The sequence below is a fragment of the Talpa occidentalis genome, unplaced genomic scaffold (genome assembly GCF_014898055.3).
Source record: "Talpa occidentalis isolate TD23 unplaced genomic scaffold, MPIMG_talOcc4v2.1 talOcc4.3, whole genome shotgun sequence".
In the NCBI taxonomy this organism is placed as follows: Eukaryota; Metazoa; Chordata; class Mammalia; order Eulipotyphla; family Talpidae; genus Talpa; species Talpa occidentalis.
This window is the reverse complement of record NW_023603184.1, coordinates 116,774,148-116,790,539: the sequence shown is the minus strand read 5'-3', so window position 1 is coordinate 116,790,539 and position 16,392 is coordinate 116,774,148. Positions and strand designations below refer to the sequence as shown.

Here is a 16,392-nt window from a genome sequence, read left to right as displayed (position 1 = left end):
TTTTATTTATATCATCTTGCTTTTGCTTTGGATATAGAAATATTTTAATTTTGGGCCTCCCCGGTGGCACAGCAGTTGGGCGCTGGGTTGCAAAGCTGCCCGCAGCCTCTGCAGCACCAGTTCAATCCCCAGCCACGGGGTGAGGATCCCACATGGCGCGCAGACCTCTCCTGCTGCTCGCTGCTCCCCTCAGCAGTGTACTTCATCACTCTGCCTACTCTGCTCTCCACTCTGACTCCGGTGAATTCTCTCACCCTCCTGCGCTTCTGACTGTACCCAGTGCTTGTGTAAATAAATAAATAAATCTTAAAAAAAAAAAAAGAAATATTTTAATCTTAACTTTATAAGCATATGCTTATATGTAAAACATTTCCACAATTTTAAAATTATAGCTACAAAAGAAAGGTATATTCAGGGAAGTCTAGCTTCTACCACATCCCCTTCCTTTTTCTAGAAGTCAGTTTTTGAATTCTATCTTAAAAATAAAGCATAAACTATATATTATCCCACCTTCTTAAATAAAAGGCAGTTTACTATGCATATTATCCTTTACCTCACTTTTGTCACTTAACAATAGATCCTAAAAATCACTTCATAAACCTATAGATTCCTTGCAGCTGCTTGGTATTCCACTGAGTGGTTGCCCTGTAGTGTATTCAACCATTCCTGAATTGGTGGACATCTGAGTTGTTTCCAGTCTTTTGCTATTATAGGCAATGCCTCAGTGAACATGTCTACTCATATTGTTGCCAGGGTGTCTTTAGTATTGTATCAGTTAGCTCTTTCTGTATATATAGCGCACTGTCTCAAAGCTGTGTGGCATAAAGCAGCACTATTTATAAGCTCAGGATTCTGTAGATCAGCAATTTTGGCAGAGCTCAGCACTGTCCTTCCTTCTGCTGTTCTCACTCACATGACTAAAGTCATCTAGCAACTCAGCTGGAGCTGAATAGTCCAAGATACTCTCACTCACGTGTGAGGAGGTTGGCAGGTTGTCAGCCAAGGTGCCTCAAGTGGCCATTCACCCTCCAGCGCACTGGCTATCACTCAACGTGTTCTCCTTGCACAATGAGGGTTCTAAGCACATCAAGGGTGTGCTAGCCCCCATGCAAGTGCTTTTCAGTCTTCTGCTTGCACTTAGGCAGCAGAAACAGCCCAGTCACTGGATGCAGGACTACCCAAAGACATGTTCACAGACAGGGGGAGTCTAGCAGCTGTTTGCAAACTGCCACAGATCATCCCTAGAGGCAGGATTGTTGGGTCATGGGGAAAATCCAAATGTGAAATTGTCAAATCTACCCCTCCCACTCCATTAGACAATTTGCATTCCCTCCAACTATGAAAGTTCCTCTCTTTTCAGTGTCACCAATAGAGAACATTTTCAAACTTTATTTTTGTCAATCTAAAATGATTAATGGTATTTTGATGGCATTCTAATTTGCATCTCTCATTATGAGGGATGCTTATTTCATATGCTTAAGAGACATTTGAGGTTGTTTTTTTTCCTATGAATTGCTTGTATATCTTGACATTTTTGATTGGTCTTCTCTATTTTTACAAGCTCCATGCTAATATATTAGGAATATTAGCCCTCTGACAGTGATATAAATTACAAATATTTTTTCCAGATTTTTATAATTTAACCACAAAAGTGTGGTCAAATTTGTCAATCATTTAATGTTTCTTGTTTTTTAGCCATTGTTAGAAAAGTTTTCATTTCTAAGTGATGGGGGAATTTACTCATGTCTAATATGTGCATATGGGGAGGGTATCCAATTATCCATTTTCTCCATCAACATACCATTTTTATTGTAGTGTAAATTTAACTATTGGCTTTTATCACATCTAGAGTATAACTAATCCCAGGTAAAAAAAAATGAATGTCCATTTCTTTATTTCTGTTCTCCATCTTCCTCTCTGCCTAGCTGAACCTACTGTCTTAAAGGTAACTCAACTAGCACTGGCTCATGAGTTGGCAGGAACCTGGGTGTCCAAACTCCTCAATAGTGCAAGCTTTGGTGTGAGAAAGGTTGTCATCTCCTGGTTGGGTGATCTCAAATTACTCAATCCTAGATATTATTCTATAAAATGACAAAATCTCCCTAGCAGGGTTTAGAATGAGATAATGTAGCATAGTATTGGCACCTAGTAAGTGCTCATTAAATTATGGGTAGCTTATTATAGTGGCGCAGAGGTCATATAAGCACCAAATTGGAAGGAAAGGAGGAAAAAATCAAAAAGGTTAATGTGGAACTTAATGCAGAAATGGCTTTGTTGGCAATGACTGTGTATACGTGTGCATGCACTGGCTAAGAACACACAATTGTATTTTCTTTTTTTTTAAAAAGATTTTATTTATACAATAGCTGGGGTACAGCCCAGAGGCACGGTAGGGTGAGAAGATTCACCAGAGACAGAGCAGGGAGCAGAACAGGCAGATAGACAGAAAGCACTGCTGAGGGGAGCAGCAGGAGAAACAGGAGAGGTCTGCCACGCCATGTGGGTATCTCCCTGGCTGGCCGTGAATCAAACCTGCACTGCAGAAGCTGCGGACAGCTTCACAGTGCTGTGCTCAACCTGCTGAGCCACCAGGGAGGCCCCACACAATTGTATTTTCTTTAGTCTGTTTCATTTAGGGACGTTTTCCTGTAAAATGAGTGGTAGGGTCTCTTTGCCTGGAAGGAACTTATACACTGAGCATGCCAATTCCAAATCCCTACCTATAGGAAAAGACAAAACCCTGAAGAGTAAATGACACTGAAAGTTAGTTTGTACCTTAAGAAAATCAGTTTTAGGGCCTCCCTGGTGGCACAGGGGTTAAAGGCAGCGCTATCAAGCTATTGCCAGCCACTGCAGCACAAGTTCGATCCAGGGTGGCCAGGGAGCAACCCACATGGCACAGCAGACTTCTCCTGCCTTGCCTGCTACTCCCCTCACCAGTGTATTTCAGTACATCTGCCTGTTCTGCTCCCCAATCTCTCTGGTGAATCCTCTCACCCCTCACATCTCTAGGTTACACCCCAGTTCTTGTATGCATAAATCTTTTTAAATAATCAGTTTCAGAATCAAAACTTGAATAGCTGAACAGCAGTCCTGAAAACTCTCAAGTTCCAGTGTATCCCTTCTACTTCTTGTACTCCCAGCTCAGAGGACTTCCTGCCAGAAGCTCCCCCGCTCTTCACCTAAAGAAGCTGAAGCAGTGGTACAAGCCCATTGCCAACTCCTCCAGCCACAGTCCTAGAAAAGCAATTGTTCTTACTCAGCCGGTCTTCACTCTAGCAGTTTCTGCCCTAGGGGGCTAGCCTACCAGGTATAAATCTTGAGGGGGAAAAAATTTAATGTAGAGCTGATGATAAACTAAAACAAGTAGTCAGAATAAAAACCAAGGCCTTAAAATTACATTTGTAATTTGTGTAACGAGGCTCCACTGGGGGCGTGCTCTAGCATGGCTTTGGCGTGACATAACTCAGTGAGATATAGAGATGACCTTGGCGTATATACTTTTCCTTTCAGTTAAGCTAAAAAAGGTTTTTAAAATATGAGAAGAGTTACTGCCACTGGGGTCATGGTGAGGGAGACTGAGGGGTATTTCTGGAGTAATGACATTGTTTCATATCTTAACAGGTGTTTGAGACTGAGCATTAATATTCCTTTCTTTGTAAATTTTGCATGTGAATAGGCATGCTGAAACAGCTATGTACTTAGTGCTTATGGCTGCAGTTTACTTGAAATGGATTTAATTCCATTAATGAATGGAATGATGTGATAAAACAATTACAGTCAGATGTTAAAGGTAAAAATCCAGGTACTGAGTACACAGGTATTTACACTAAAATTCAACATCGTTGTATGCTTGAATTCCTTCCTAATTAAAACACTGAGAAATGTTACCCAGTGCTTTATCAGCAACTTCTCTGCATCTGGGCACACAGCAATCCCAAAGGCTGCCACTGGGGGTGCAGCATTCCCTCCAGTGTAGCCTAGGCCTTCCCCTTGGCCACTAACCTCTCTGGCACAAACTCTGGCTCACCATGTTCTCCCTATCTCTCTGCACTTTCTTAACTACTCCCTCACCCTCTGGTCAAAGGTGAATGGAAAAATATCAGGATACTCGTCTTCCAGGCAGATTTTTGTGATAAGGTCTCAACCCTACAGGCTGTCACCATAAATGGGCATTCTATTTTTCTGCACCGAGACTATAAAAGCATGATGGCTTAAAAAACAAACAAACAAACAAAAAAACACCTAACTTGTATGTTGCATAATACATTTTTAAAATTATAGATGATATGACTGGTTTCTAATAATGGCATGGAAAAAAGACCGTATTTGCCTTGCATTTCCGTTGCTCCTCACGAGATTTAACATTTGTTGAGCGCAGTAGGGACATACTTTGCATACATTGGCTCATTTAGTCCTCGTAGTTTTTTGAGTACATTATCCTTATTTTAAAACAGGGCTCATTGTCATAGGCCAATAAACACTGGATCTGGAACTCAAACCAAGATCACTTCAGCTTCAAATCTTTTCACCAGAGCATACTGTCCCTGACATTTAGGTTACATTCAGCAAACCTCACGTAACTACAAAAACAGCATTTGGCTAGGACTTTACCAAGTACCACCAATAAGGGAGTAAAAGCTGTAAGGGCTGCGGTCATGTTTTTCTTCCAACTATTATTACCGTAAAGCCACCACCAAAGTTTGATTACCCATTCCGCCATTGCTAAATACAAAATTGGCAGGCTTTTACCCATTTTCTGTAGCTTTGGGGTCGTTACTTTTGATGTCACAGTGCTGCTTATTCCTACAGCTAAATTCCCTATCATGCTTAAGCCCATCAGGTAAAAATACTCCAATGCAATAATGGAGCACTGTCCCACACATTCAGCCAGACTCCCAAGTACAGGACTGTAATCTCCCAGTAGATGGCACTAGTTGTGCTCTCAACCCATCTATTTATAGACCAGTAACCCATTTCAGAGGTCTTGGTCTCCTACTAGGGTTGTAAATATTTAAAACCGAAGACTAGACCCACAAGGAAGTCAAACTATGCTTTGCGTGTTACCTGTCAAAATTGTTGTAGCTAGTAGGTTCTACAGATAGTCTCAGAAATGTTCATCATGCCTTGGACCCATTAGTTTGCAATTTATCTAGTCTTCCACTACTCTTCTCAGTTAAGGAATTTTTGTCTGATTAATTCTGGGGATAGGAGTAAGGTATAAGATGCTGCAAATAAAAACTTGCTAAGAGGAAAACCAAACCTATATAAGATTTTTAACAGAAAACTATGGTGAATTATTTGTACGTCAATCTACATAGGCAGAGGTGAAGCCAGCCGATCCCATTATATCTCATCTTAACATATACATGATTTTACTTGAACCAAATCAAATTCAGTGCTCACATACAAAGGCCACACTCAAAACTTTTTCTACTTGGGACTGGTCTACTCTACCCATCTGTTCTGCCCTCTGGTCGCAGATGCTTCCAGACACAATTACCCTGTTTTACAGTCTAAAACCTTAGTATATTCTAGCCTCACATAAGTTAAAATGCATGTGTGTATATGTAGCGCACATATGTGGTATTAAGGGTGTATATATAGAAATGGGAATATCACCTTGGTGCTATTCAACAGCTACTAACCGAACCTCAAAACTTGGGGAACCACAATTATGGGTTTACCTATCAATGCCTTTCAAAGGGCTTAAGTGAAATGTCTACTAGGCAAACTAATTAAAATGTTCATTTTCCTTACAGCACACAGGTTACAATATCATAGCACAAACAGCTTAGTAAGATCTTTGGGCCAATGTTCTTAACAAGGGAAAATGCTAAATGGCTTTTTCATGGACTTGATTTTTCCTCTCACCTTAACCTGTGTTTGTTTTAACAAACATTATTATACCCTTTTGCTCAGAACCCTGTTGTAATTTGGTTACAGTATTTCAACACAAACTGATGCAAGCCTACTAAAGAAACTGTCAAGAAATGTGGAGAAAATCTGAATATACTTGCAAAAGTAGTTTTTCTGGCTTCTCCCTCAAAGGGTCTAACACACCACGTATGACAGTGTTGTTTTCCAAACATCACAGTGAGATTTCTTCAGACACATACCTTAACTGTTAATCATTGCATGTACTTTGTGAAATGTAGGACCAATCACCTGAATCATTGCCTGGAACCTCTATTTTCACCAGGGCAAAGGATAATGTGCCTTTTACCCGTCATGTAACTCGCATTAGAGAACTGTGACCTTCTTCTCTACTAGAAATGTTGAGACTCTCTCATCAGATAGGGAATAAATCAAAAGAACAGATTTTTTTTTTTAAAAGCCACCTTAGGACAGATAACCCCAGAAATAAAACTAGAGAGAAGAGACTTAGCTTGGGATAGTTCCACACTGGTACTATTCTCAGTTGCCAAGTTTTTTACCTCCAGAACCATTCCAAAAATACTTGAGAAAATGTTCTTAAGCAGCCTAACACTGCTTGGAGCAAACCGACCTTACTGTAATCTGGAAAAGAACATTATTTCAGTAACTAACCTGGAATGTCAGACCTATTAAAAATTATTAACTGCCACTGTGTCATCAGACTGACATGAATACTCACAATTTATACCTTCTGAAAAAAGGGCCAGTTAACCACCTTCCTATACATTGAACATTCTCATATCATAAACTATAACCCTAATTTTTCACTAATTTCACGTTTTTAGCATCATTCACTTAGCATTCAGCCCAGCAAATTAAATTCTTTCAAAATGTTAAATGATAGGGGCCTCCCCGGTGGCACAAGGTTTAAGATGCAACCTATGAAGCTGTCCGCAGACACTGCAACCCAAGAGTTGGATTCCTGGCCAGCTAGGGAGCAACCCACATGACGCAGACCTCTCCAGACTTGCCCGCTGCACCCCTCAGCAGTGTACTTTGGTCAATCTGCCTGCTCTGTTTCCCACTCTGTCTCTGGTGAATCCTCTCACTCCTGTGCCTTGGCCTGCACCCCAGCTCTTGTATGCATAAATCTTAAAAAAAAAAAAATGTTGAATGATAAAAATACATGACAGATACCCAGTATTATACTCAGGGTATTCCAAATAAACTGCCCTCAAATTTAATTACTGAAACTACAGGAAGAAAGCAAAAAAAGAGTCAGTATACTATAGGAAAACCTGTTTAAATGCTTATGGGAAACATACTGCAGTCTTCACTGTAACATATCATCATCTGGCCTTATGGATTTCATCTCTCCATTTTGGTACAGCAGCAACTCCCCAAGAACCCGCCCATACAGGAGGGCAAGCTCATTGATTAAACTTTAATTCACTTCAAAACCGCTTTGTAGAAATGAAATGGGGCCCGATCGTAGTATGTGTATTTCTATACTAAATGGCTTTTGTTTGCTGTAGGTGTTTATAAACTTATTTCAAAGTTGACAGCTGAAAGCACCAGGAAGGAGGAAGGTAGGAAACTTTCTTCCTCTTAACTTCTTGATGAGTACTGTCCAAGCAGACTGGAAAGGCAAATATTCACTATGGATTGTAACTCATTTTGCTTTGGTTTTGGAGACTTCCCTTAAGAAAAAAGAAATCTGTTAATAAATGACAAAGAACACAGAACAACAAAGTTAAATTATTTAGGCAAGTAATCAATTACATAAGTAAAATGTCTTTCTCTACTTTCTCACTGTTAAAGGGTAACAATATTTCCAATACTAACACTGCCATTTTCTTTTCTTGTATAATTAGACAATAAACATTTGTCTGTTTATAACATGCCAGAAATCTGATCACTTACATGGAAGATCTTAAGTAACTCTACAAAGAGGTTATATTACTTACTTGTCTTATAATTGTGAAACCTAAGGCTTAGAAAAGTTTCAACTGTAGTAACTTGCCCAACATTCCAGGTGAGGACATAATGAGGCCAAGATTCAAAGATCAGAAATACATACTTGACAATATTTTAAGTTTCCAAAACTCCAAAATTGTTTTCTTGAAAATCTTCAACACTATATTCTCCCAAATAACTTAATGTTGTAGCTGCGACCTCAACTTAAGATTTAAGTGTGTATATATATATACACACACATATACAATTAAGTGTGTAATATGTACACACACTAATTTTTTTTACTCCAAAAGCTGTAATCTTGTGAAAACCTTAAGAAAATATTCATTACAAAGTCAAATTAACTGTATTCAATAAACTAATAAAGAAAATATTGTTCTGTAATATACAAACCCCAGCGATGAAGGTACTGTAGACTGTAAGCAAGCTCCCTGATGTCAGTCAATCATTATTCCATCTACCCCTTAACACTCTCTACAAGTGCCTAATTTATAGTTGAACTGTTCTATTGATACACTGATTTAGAGCAAACAAATAATCCAGCACAAGTCTTTACATACAAATTCTCTGAATTTTCAGAAAACAAAGTCTACTTAAATTACTTTGTGATTTAAGGTGGGGGATAAAGAAAGTGACAAATACAGAGCTAGATAGTTGCCAGGTTGAAGTCATCATCATAACTATAGCAAAATAAACTGGCTCTCCTGAGTAAGCCATAAAAGGCGCAAAATTAGGTAGATCTGTAACAATGCCAAGTTTTATTCAAGAGATAATATTGAAGTATTGAATTTTTAACAAAGAAAATAATTTACCAGTTATCCACCTTACAGTAAAAAGCGGAACTGGGGATTATTTACAACACATAAACTACCTTTACCTATCTGAATAAAGCTGTATTCACTTCTTTGAGAGAGCCATTTCTTAAGTTTTGCTGATAAGGCTTCGTGAATTGTGTTCAGAAACTCTGACATCACACACTACAAAATGAAGTACCTAGGATTGTCATACTCCAGGCTGAGTATCTATAAGTACCTAAGACCCTATAACTTAAGACTGTATATTAACTACATAATTTCTTTACTGTGTTTATCTACTATAATTTCTTTAAATAATTAAATCATTTTTATTAAGACTTTATGCCACCCTTAAGATACTGATACTTTATTTTTGACATGGTAGTTTCAAAAACTAAATATTCAAGGCCTCAGTTTCAAATTTTTCTTCGCTTCATTTAAATGTAATGCACAAATTGACAACAAATGTTAAGAGCACTACCTTAAAATAAATGTAGTTTTCCCCTAAAATTATGTTACAATAAAGATCACATTCTATTCCATAATTCTTCTGGTATTTGTTTTTTGGTAGTAAGTTTAGAATGATTTATTCAGTCCTTGAAAATTCCTAATGGCAGTTACTCAACAAAGATGACAATCATTCCCAGAGTCACAAACACTCAAAAAAAATTGCTGTTAGCACTGAGCAAGATTGGGGTGTTCCCCCCCACCCCCCTTGGTGGTTATTGCTTTTGTCGGCAATATCTCAAGAAAAGAACATCTCCCACTAAGCCTTATTTTAAGTATTACAAAATTTATACAGAAGATAGACTCACAGAGGCTAAAATGTTGATGTCTTAAGTAACTGACCCATGAAACGGGTACAGGTATTTTAGAGGATATCCAAAGAGCTCTTTCCTCTAAAAATAAATGCCCCCACTTTTCAGAGTGTTCCCATTCTTCAATAGAAGACTTGAGCAGCTTTACAATTTTGCTATAAAAACAAACCACTCCTCTTAACAAACCAAAAACATAAAAGAAAATCAATAATGGACATAGTTTTCACAGTTAACAATAAATAAAAGTGCGATAAGTGTTCAAGTAAGTCACGTAGTTTAAAAACTACATGTGAGTATTTGGCATAGGTCATCTTTTAAAGGCTCTCCGAGGGTCCCTGCCATTACTTATTGTGGTCATGACTGTCTGATTATTAGCTGTTCCTGGTAACTGTGGATTTACAGATCCCCGGCCACTGCTTCTACCAGCATATGAATATTGGCATCCCCTTGATTCTGGGCCAGTCTGCACCCCATTTCCTAAAAAAGAATATAAAAATTTATCACTATTTTCAGACACTGATCTATGAAAGTACACCCACTTAAAGTTGTAACAATGCTACTAATGCTTTCAAGTAATGTCAGAGAAAACAAATGCCTTGCCTTTATTTTTAAACTACTAGAAAAACTGTGTGGGTTCTAGGTTTTACCAAATGTGTGAGAGTATGAATGTATTAACTTGATGCTGTCTCGGTAGGTAAAAGGGAACAACTTGGGCAACAACTTAGAAAGTAGTAGAGTAGAAACAAAGCATAGGTGACACACTGTCTACATTTTAAAGGAAGAAGGGTGGGGAGTGGAAATAATGTATGAGCACTGACATTTGGCTCATATATGTTGAATGTTTCAAGATAATGTAATTCTAACTTTACGGAAAAGATAGCAAAGTATCCCCAAATATAATGATCATCAGATCAAGCCAAAACATGTAGCCTCAGGCAAATAAAGCTTCAGCTACCCTAATAAACTTCCATCACAAAAGACTAACATGGTGGCAAAGACCATTAACATACTATTTGAGGATTTTTAAGGAGTAAAGGCTATCCTTTTAAAACGCAGTTATTAGCATGTGGAAATTAAGGTGAACTAAACATCTAAAAAACTAAAGATCTAAAACTAAACGGCTTTAGTGCATTAAATAAGTAATAAATCTGCATCTATTATAAACACTACATTACAGAAATGCAATACCATTTAGTAATAATTTTATACCTAAACACAAAAATTTTCCTCAAAGTCTTCCATTAGGATATATTCCCTTATCTTATACCTGATCACAAATATGGGAAAAAAATCTTACCCACTGGTCCAAATGTACCTGTACCCATATTGCTATTCATGGAATTATTCTTCTGTTCACTGTGTGCCTAAAAAAAATTTTTTTAATGTAATCAAAGATTTTTTAAAAAAAAAACACATTTATATTATATTAACATTTTGTAGCCATTTTTAATACAACTTTATAAAGATTTATCCAAGTCCTTTCAACATTAAAATATTCAGGAATGTTTCCCAAGCTTTTCAAGGCTCATTATATCTATTTCTTGATATTATTTCCAATTCCTTGGAAGTGCTAAATGGTACATATATGTAATATATGATATTAAGAGATATGTAGATTCTTAAGAAATAAAGTGACAGTGACTTCTGAAAGACTTTTAAATTGTTTTCATATTTTCTGGGTATCACAGGGTTGGCAATTTAGCCATAAAATTATAATACAGTCAAAATTACACTAATCATAAAAATAGGCTATACATTTGGATTAATTACCCCTTTGTTCTGTTGTCCTCGATAATCTGGATTGGGTTCACTAAAATTTGGCACTTCTGAATAAACCATACAAAACCTGAAAGTAAAGAACAAGTTAAATGACTTTTGAAACAAACCAATCGACTCCCACTTTTTAAATACAACATTCATAACTTACAGAAATGAAGAATTTAGATGTCGAATGAACTTAAAAAGTAACATGCTATTTATTTACTGTAACTTCCTAAATGATTATAGTCCACAAAAAAAATCAAATATCTGATGGCCTATAATGTATAAGATATTCTACTTTGTATTTTAATTCTGGTGTCCTGCAAAAAGAAACCATTTCAAAGATCAAGGACATAGAAACACATTTTTGTCCTATTTTCCCATATAGGTTGATGCCACTGAACCATGTTTAGGGTTCCACAGTGGTTTTTCCAGCAGTGGTGATGGATTTGCACTGACCCATTCCCACATTTTCATCCAGTCCCTCTTTTGACCAATCATTGTGAATCTGCAAAGATAATCATTTAAAGTTGAGTAATTCTGCAAGACAACTGGCGATCAATACAATTCATCCCACTGCTTCTTTAAGTTGACTGGTGTATATTACATTACACTTAAACATTTTCTTAAAGCCCTTACCTCACAAGTAAGAAATGAGAACCAATTTTGGTAAATCCTAGACTGACCCTGACAAAATTAACTCATGGAGAACTAGATAACCTTCTGTGGTTCTTCATGTAACTGGCCACCATTTTTATTAACACTTCTTTTTAAGTATCAGAATTATTAGAATTATCAGGATCGTAACCTGATGATTATTGATGCTAAGAATCTTTCATCACATGTTGCTCATTGATACTATTCTAAATACAAACATCCCAGCTGTTCTCCTAGTGAAGGCAAAGTGCTACCAGTTATCTTTAAAAGGTAGCAAGAGTGCTTATTTTTTCCACAGTATTATATAAGGAAAAATACAAATATACCCAGTACCACACTCACCCCTAGACCTCTCTCTTTAAATATCTTCCAGTTTGATGGGCATTAAAATAGATGTTTAAGCACTAACAAAAGAGAATGGACAAACTGCTTGGTTCATTGCCTAAACCACACTTTATGAATACATCTCAAGTGTTTAGGCTAGCATAGAGGTTGAGTTACCTTTACACCCCTAAAGGATGATTTCTCCAAGTCAAGGTAGAGATTACCAGGGTGGTAGTATATGGAAACGCGCACTGCAGGTGCCAGTTTAGTACCTAGACTGTGGGTAAGTACAGGACTTCAATTTTCACTGCTTTAAGTCCTTTTACCATGAGTATATATCCACATATGACCTGAAATGGAACCTAGCTTCTAATTTGGCAATTCACTGGAAGGCAGAACCTACTTCAAAGGGCACTTGTGACACCTGAAAGATGCCACATTCCCAAAGCCTACAGAAATGGTCCCACTGGGGCTTATCTCAACAGCAGCCTTAATGTTTTTTGCCAGGGAAAAAATAACATTCTCAACCAAAGGAAACAGTTTTGAGAGCTGTAAATAACACAAACATACAAAGTTATTTTTACAGTTAAGCTGTTGAAGACTTTCAGTTTACCAGCACAAAAAAATAAAACCAAGACATTCAGTTTATACCTACCTGCATTCTCAGATAGCACTTGTGACTTATTCAATTATATTAAATACATTTTAATACTTACTCCCCAATTTTCTGAAGTTCACCACCTCTTCCAGTATAAAGTGTCAGACATCCTTTCCACATAGATGCATACCTAGGAAAAAAGAAACATGAGTCCTATAGAAATATATACCTTTTTTCCTACTTCAATCAAGTAAATCTTTTCATTTTTTGCATTGGGGCACAGGTGGGAATCAAATCCACTGTCTATCATAGTATATCAAATACAATAAATTTAACTTTTTACTCAAGAAAAACAAAATCTTCCAAATCTTGACAATTATCTTAATTATAGCCCTACAAAACAGAAAAAGTCTTTTTACAAAGCTAGCCAGCATTGCTATACTCCAAAGAATCTATGGCTTGTCAATTAACAAAGGAAAAAATTTCAACTACAGAGATTCAAGTACAAATTATTTTTCAATCATAAGATATATAAAATCAATACCCTACTACTTACTTTTGGACTCACTTACTCTAGTCAGAAACTGATGTTAATTTTTCCTCTATAGCCATAAAAAGCATAGGGTTCCCAAGCTAAATTTGGTAAAATTCAATTAACGGATTTAAAAAAAAATTTCACCTATCTGTCTTTTCAAATTTGCAATTTTTAAGCACCAAGTTAGTTGAAAAACTGTTTACTCTGAATAGTTTTGAATGCAGATAACACCATTACAAAAAACAATGTAGAACAAGTATACTTGTAGTTCACTTAATGTAGGTCAACAAAAACTTGCCAGTTTCACATTACGCATTTCTCTTCATTTAGTAAGAGTTATTTATTAAAAACTCCTGTTATACAAAAAGTGACTTAGAAGACACTGCATGAATATTTCATTTTACTACAGTAACTATTAATGATATAACAATTACAATAAAAGATGTACCTTTCACTTGTTTCAGAAATGAGATTTGTTTTTTTCTGATAAAACATGTCAATATTCAGATTACCATTATTCAGATTATATGCCTTTCTCCTAAAGTTACTTTTTTTAGAGTCAACCAGAATTTAAGGGGCTTACAATGGCTGGATGCCAATGGATGTGTAAAAAATGTATAATCATTCCCATTTTACAGAATTAAAGTGTAATAACTCATTGAAATTAGGAAAGAGCTTTTGCTTTTTTAAATATTCCCTTAAATTGTCCCCTTTGGTAACTGTATTCCTTAAGATCCCCTAGGCATTACATGGTTTTTGAATTGAATTTTCACAATTTGATGGACATATATATGAATTTTCTATGACTACAAGATAGAAGTATCTGAAATGAGCTACTGCTTACAATGTCAAAATACTTTTACTCACTGAATAAAACGTTTGACAGCCCAAAACCTTACCCTAATCTTCACACCTTCCCAGCAGAAATGCTCTTTTGTAGAAATTCAAGATATATTTAAAAGACACAATGTCACAGTGAGTCAGTTAAGAGAAAAAAAGGTCTAAGTCCTGCTGACTCTCACTTCCTTCTTTGATGATACTCTCTGCCTCACTTCCTGAAGATGTTGTAAGGCCTATAAGATACTACCAATGGGCTTTGAGCTCCGATATGCAGGGTCATCCAACAATTCTCTAAAATTCTATTTACTATGCTAACACCAATCTCCACCCACTTTTCCTGTAGTTATGACCATTAAGTTTACAATTCTGATAACAAAAAGGCTTCCAAAATATTTTCAAGACCCTTCTCTGGCCTTTTATCTTCCTAAGATATAGATTTGGCAATTTTTCCAGGCAGTCTAATTAACAACCAAAAGAAGGTTGTGCTGAATTATTTTTAAGTCAATCTGCCAACTGACTCTTCACAGGGAGCTATCACAGATGTCTTTCTGCCAAACATTTTCTGCATATCATTCTGGTTTTTGTACAAGGCTGACCTTGGAGCAGTAGGCACAAGAAATCACTTTCAAGAATGTGCCTTCCAAAATATTTTAACTTTCCCCTCTTTTAACATCCCAGTATAAATTTGACATACCACAGAAACTGCCAAGTTCTCCAACTAAATCTTCTGTAAATAAAATAAATACAAATAACACACTGGGTAGGATTTCCAGTATTAAGGAGAGGAGGGCTGGAAAAGAACTAAGTGACAACTATATTAAATTAAATGACTTATTCAAAAGATAAAGGATTGACTCTATTAATCCTATCCATTCACTTTAATCCCAGGACCTTATTTTAAAACATAACTAAATTTGTAAAGTGGAGGTAATGGGATGGTGTTAATACTCCTGAATGGCAGTGACTACTTTTAAAGCCAAGGGTGTTACATCACAAGGCGGCCCACTATCCAAAGTCTGTACCTAAGGGCTCAAACTTCCTTGCAAAGGCCCACAGAAAAGACACGAAACTTCCCAAGTCACCAAGATCCCAAGTGGGCCCATTCCGAACCAACAAACTGCTCCTTAGGAAGCATTTCCCTCCCCCCTTCTCCCCCCACCCCACCCCGCTTGTATGCACACCTACCCTCTGGTCAACCGAATAATATCCCCTGGCTGTATAAGACCTCCGATTTCATCCCACACGGAAATAGTGATGCTGCCCGTTTTATCTGCTACTTTGCATGATCTCACTTCATGGCCGTCTTTGGTTTTGGTCACGCGTCCTGTGGGGATTTAAAAAATCAAAAGGGGGAAGGGAGTACATTAGCTAATGAGGCCCTCCAGAAAGGTTTGCCAACTCTTCCTCAGGGATCCTACATCGAGTTCGAGGTGGAAAGTGGTCGCCCCAGATTCTCACCGCTGCCAGGACCGGAGCTCTGGCGGGGGCCACCACGGCCACGTGGAAGGGAGGGGGAGAGGAAGGGGGGCGGAGGGAGAGGGCGGCCCCCGGCTCGCGGCGGCGCCCTGCTCCCCTGGCCCCCGGACGCCCGGGCGCGGCGGGGTGGGCTGCGGACCCCACTTACCTATCTCCAAGACAATAAAGACGACATTTAAGTTTTTCAGTCCGGGCTTAATATCTTTTATAAAAAGAGGTGGGTCGTTGACCCCATTCATTGTGAGGCAGGTGCGGCTCCGGCCGCGGAGACGCGGGTGGGCAGGGAGCGGGACAAGGCTTCCCACCCCCGGGCTAGGGGCGAGGGCGGGGGCGCGACCTTGGACGGGGGTGGCGAGAGAAGGGGCAGAACGCGGCTAGTCAGGGACCGAGAAAACCAGCCCCGACGGCACTGAGCCTAAAAAGAGGGGGTGGGGGGTCAAAAAACAGCGCCCACAAGTTTAAAAGGGGAAAAAAAAAAAAAAAAAAGACAAACCACTCCGCACACCAACCCCGCTCCCGACGGGGCGACAAGCGTGCGAACTGCTCCCTTCTTTGGGTAAAAGAAAGAAAAAATGCAAGCGAGGGGACGCCTCCGCCCCGCTCACACACACATGGGCGCGCGCCCAGCCCGTCCCGGGCTCCGGGAAGAGACAGGCGGTGACAGCGAACCGGGAGCGGAGACCGAGCGACCACGCACCCTGCGTCCCAAACAGCGACTGCCGAAGGCGCCCGCGC

General features: G+C 38.4%; 1 protein-coding gene across 12 annotated transcripts in view; it reads right to left on the bottom strand.

Moving 5' to 3' along the window:
• Positions 1 to 16,140, bottom strand: part of NABP1 (nucleic acid binding protein 1) — a 132,098-nt gene extending 115,958 nt beyond the window's left edge. For 7 of the 12 annotated variants that reach the window (XR_005127615.2, XR_008553616.1, XR_008553618.1 and 4 more), the window contains exons 1-7: positions 15,806 to 16,140; positions 15,367 to 15,505; positions 12,925 to 12,996; positions 11,237 to 11,312; positions 10,764 to 10,830; positions 9,812 to 9,943; positions 5,068 to 7,577 (exon numbers count right to left, since the gene is read on the bottom strand). Coding sequence is in view for 2 of the 12 variants with exons in the window: in XM_054699952.1 (XP_054555927.1) it covers positions 7,486 to 7,577; positions 9,812 to 9,943; positions 10,764 to 10,830; positions 11,237 to 11,312; positions 12,925 to 12,996; positions 15,367 to 15,505; positions 15,806 to 15,896 (669 nt within the window). In the remaining 10 variants the exon portion in view is untranslated. The other 5 variants (XR_008553617.1, XR_008553622.1, XM_054699952.1 and 2 more) reach the window with 5 other exon arrangements.
• Between the last annotated feature and the right edge of the window lie 252 nt (positions 16,141 to 16,392).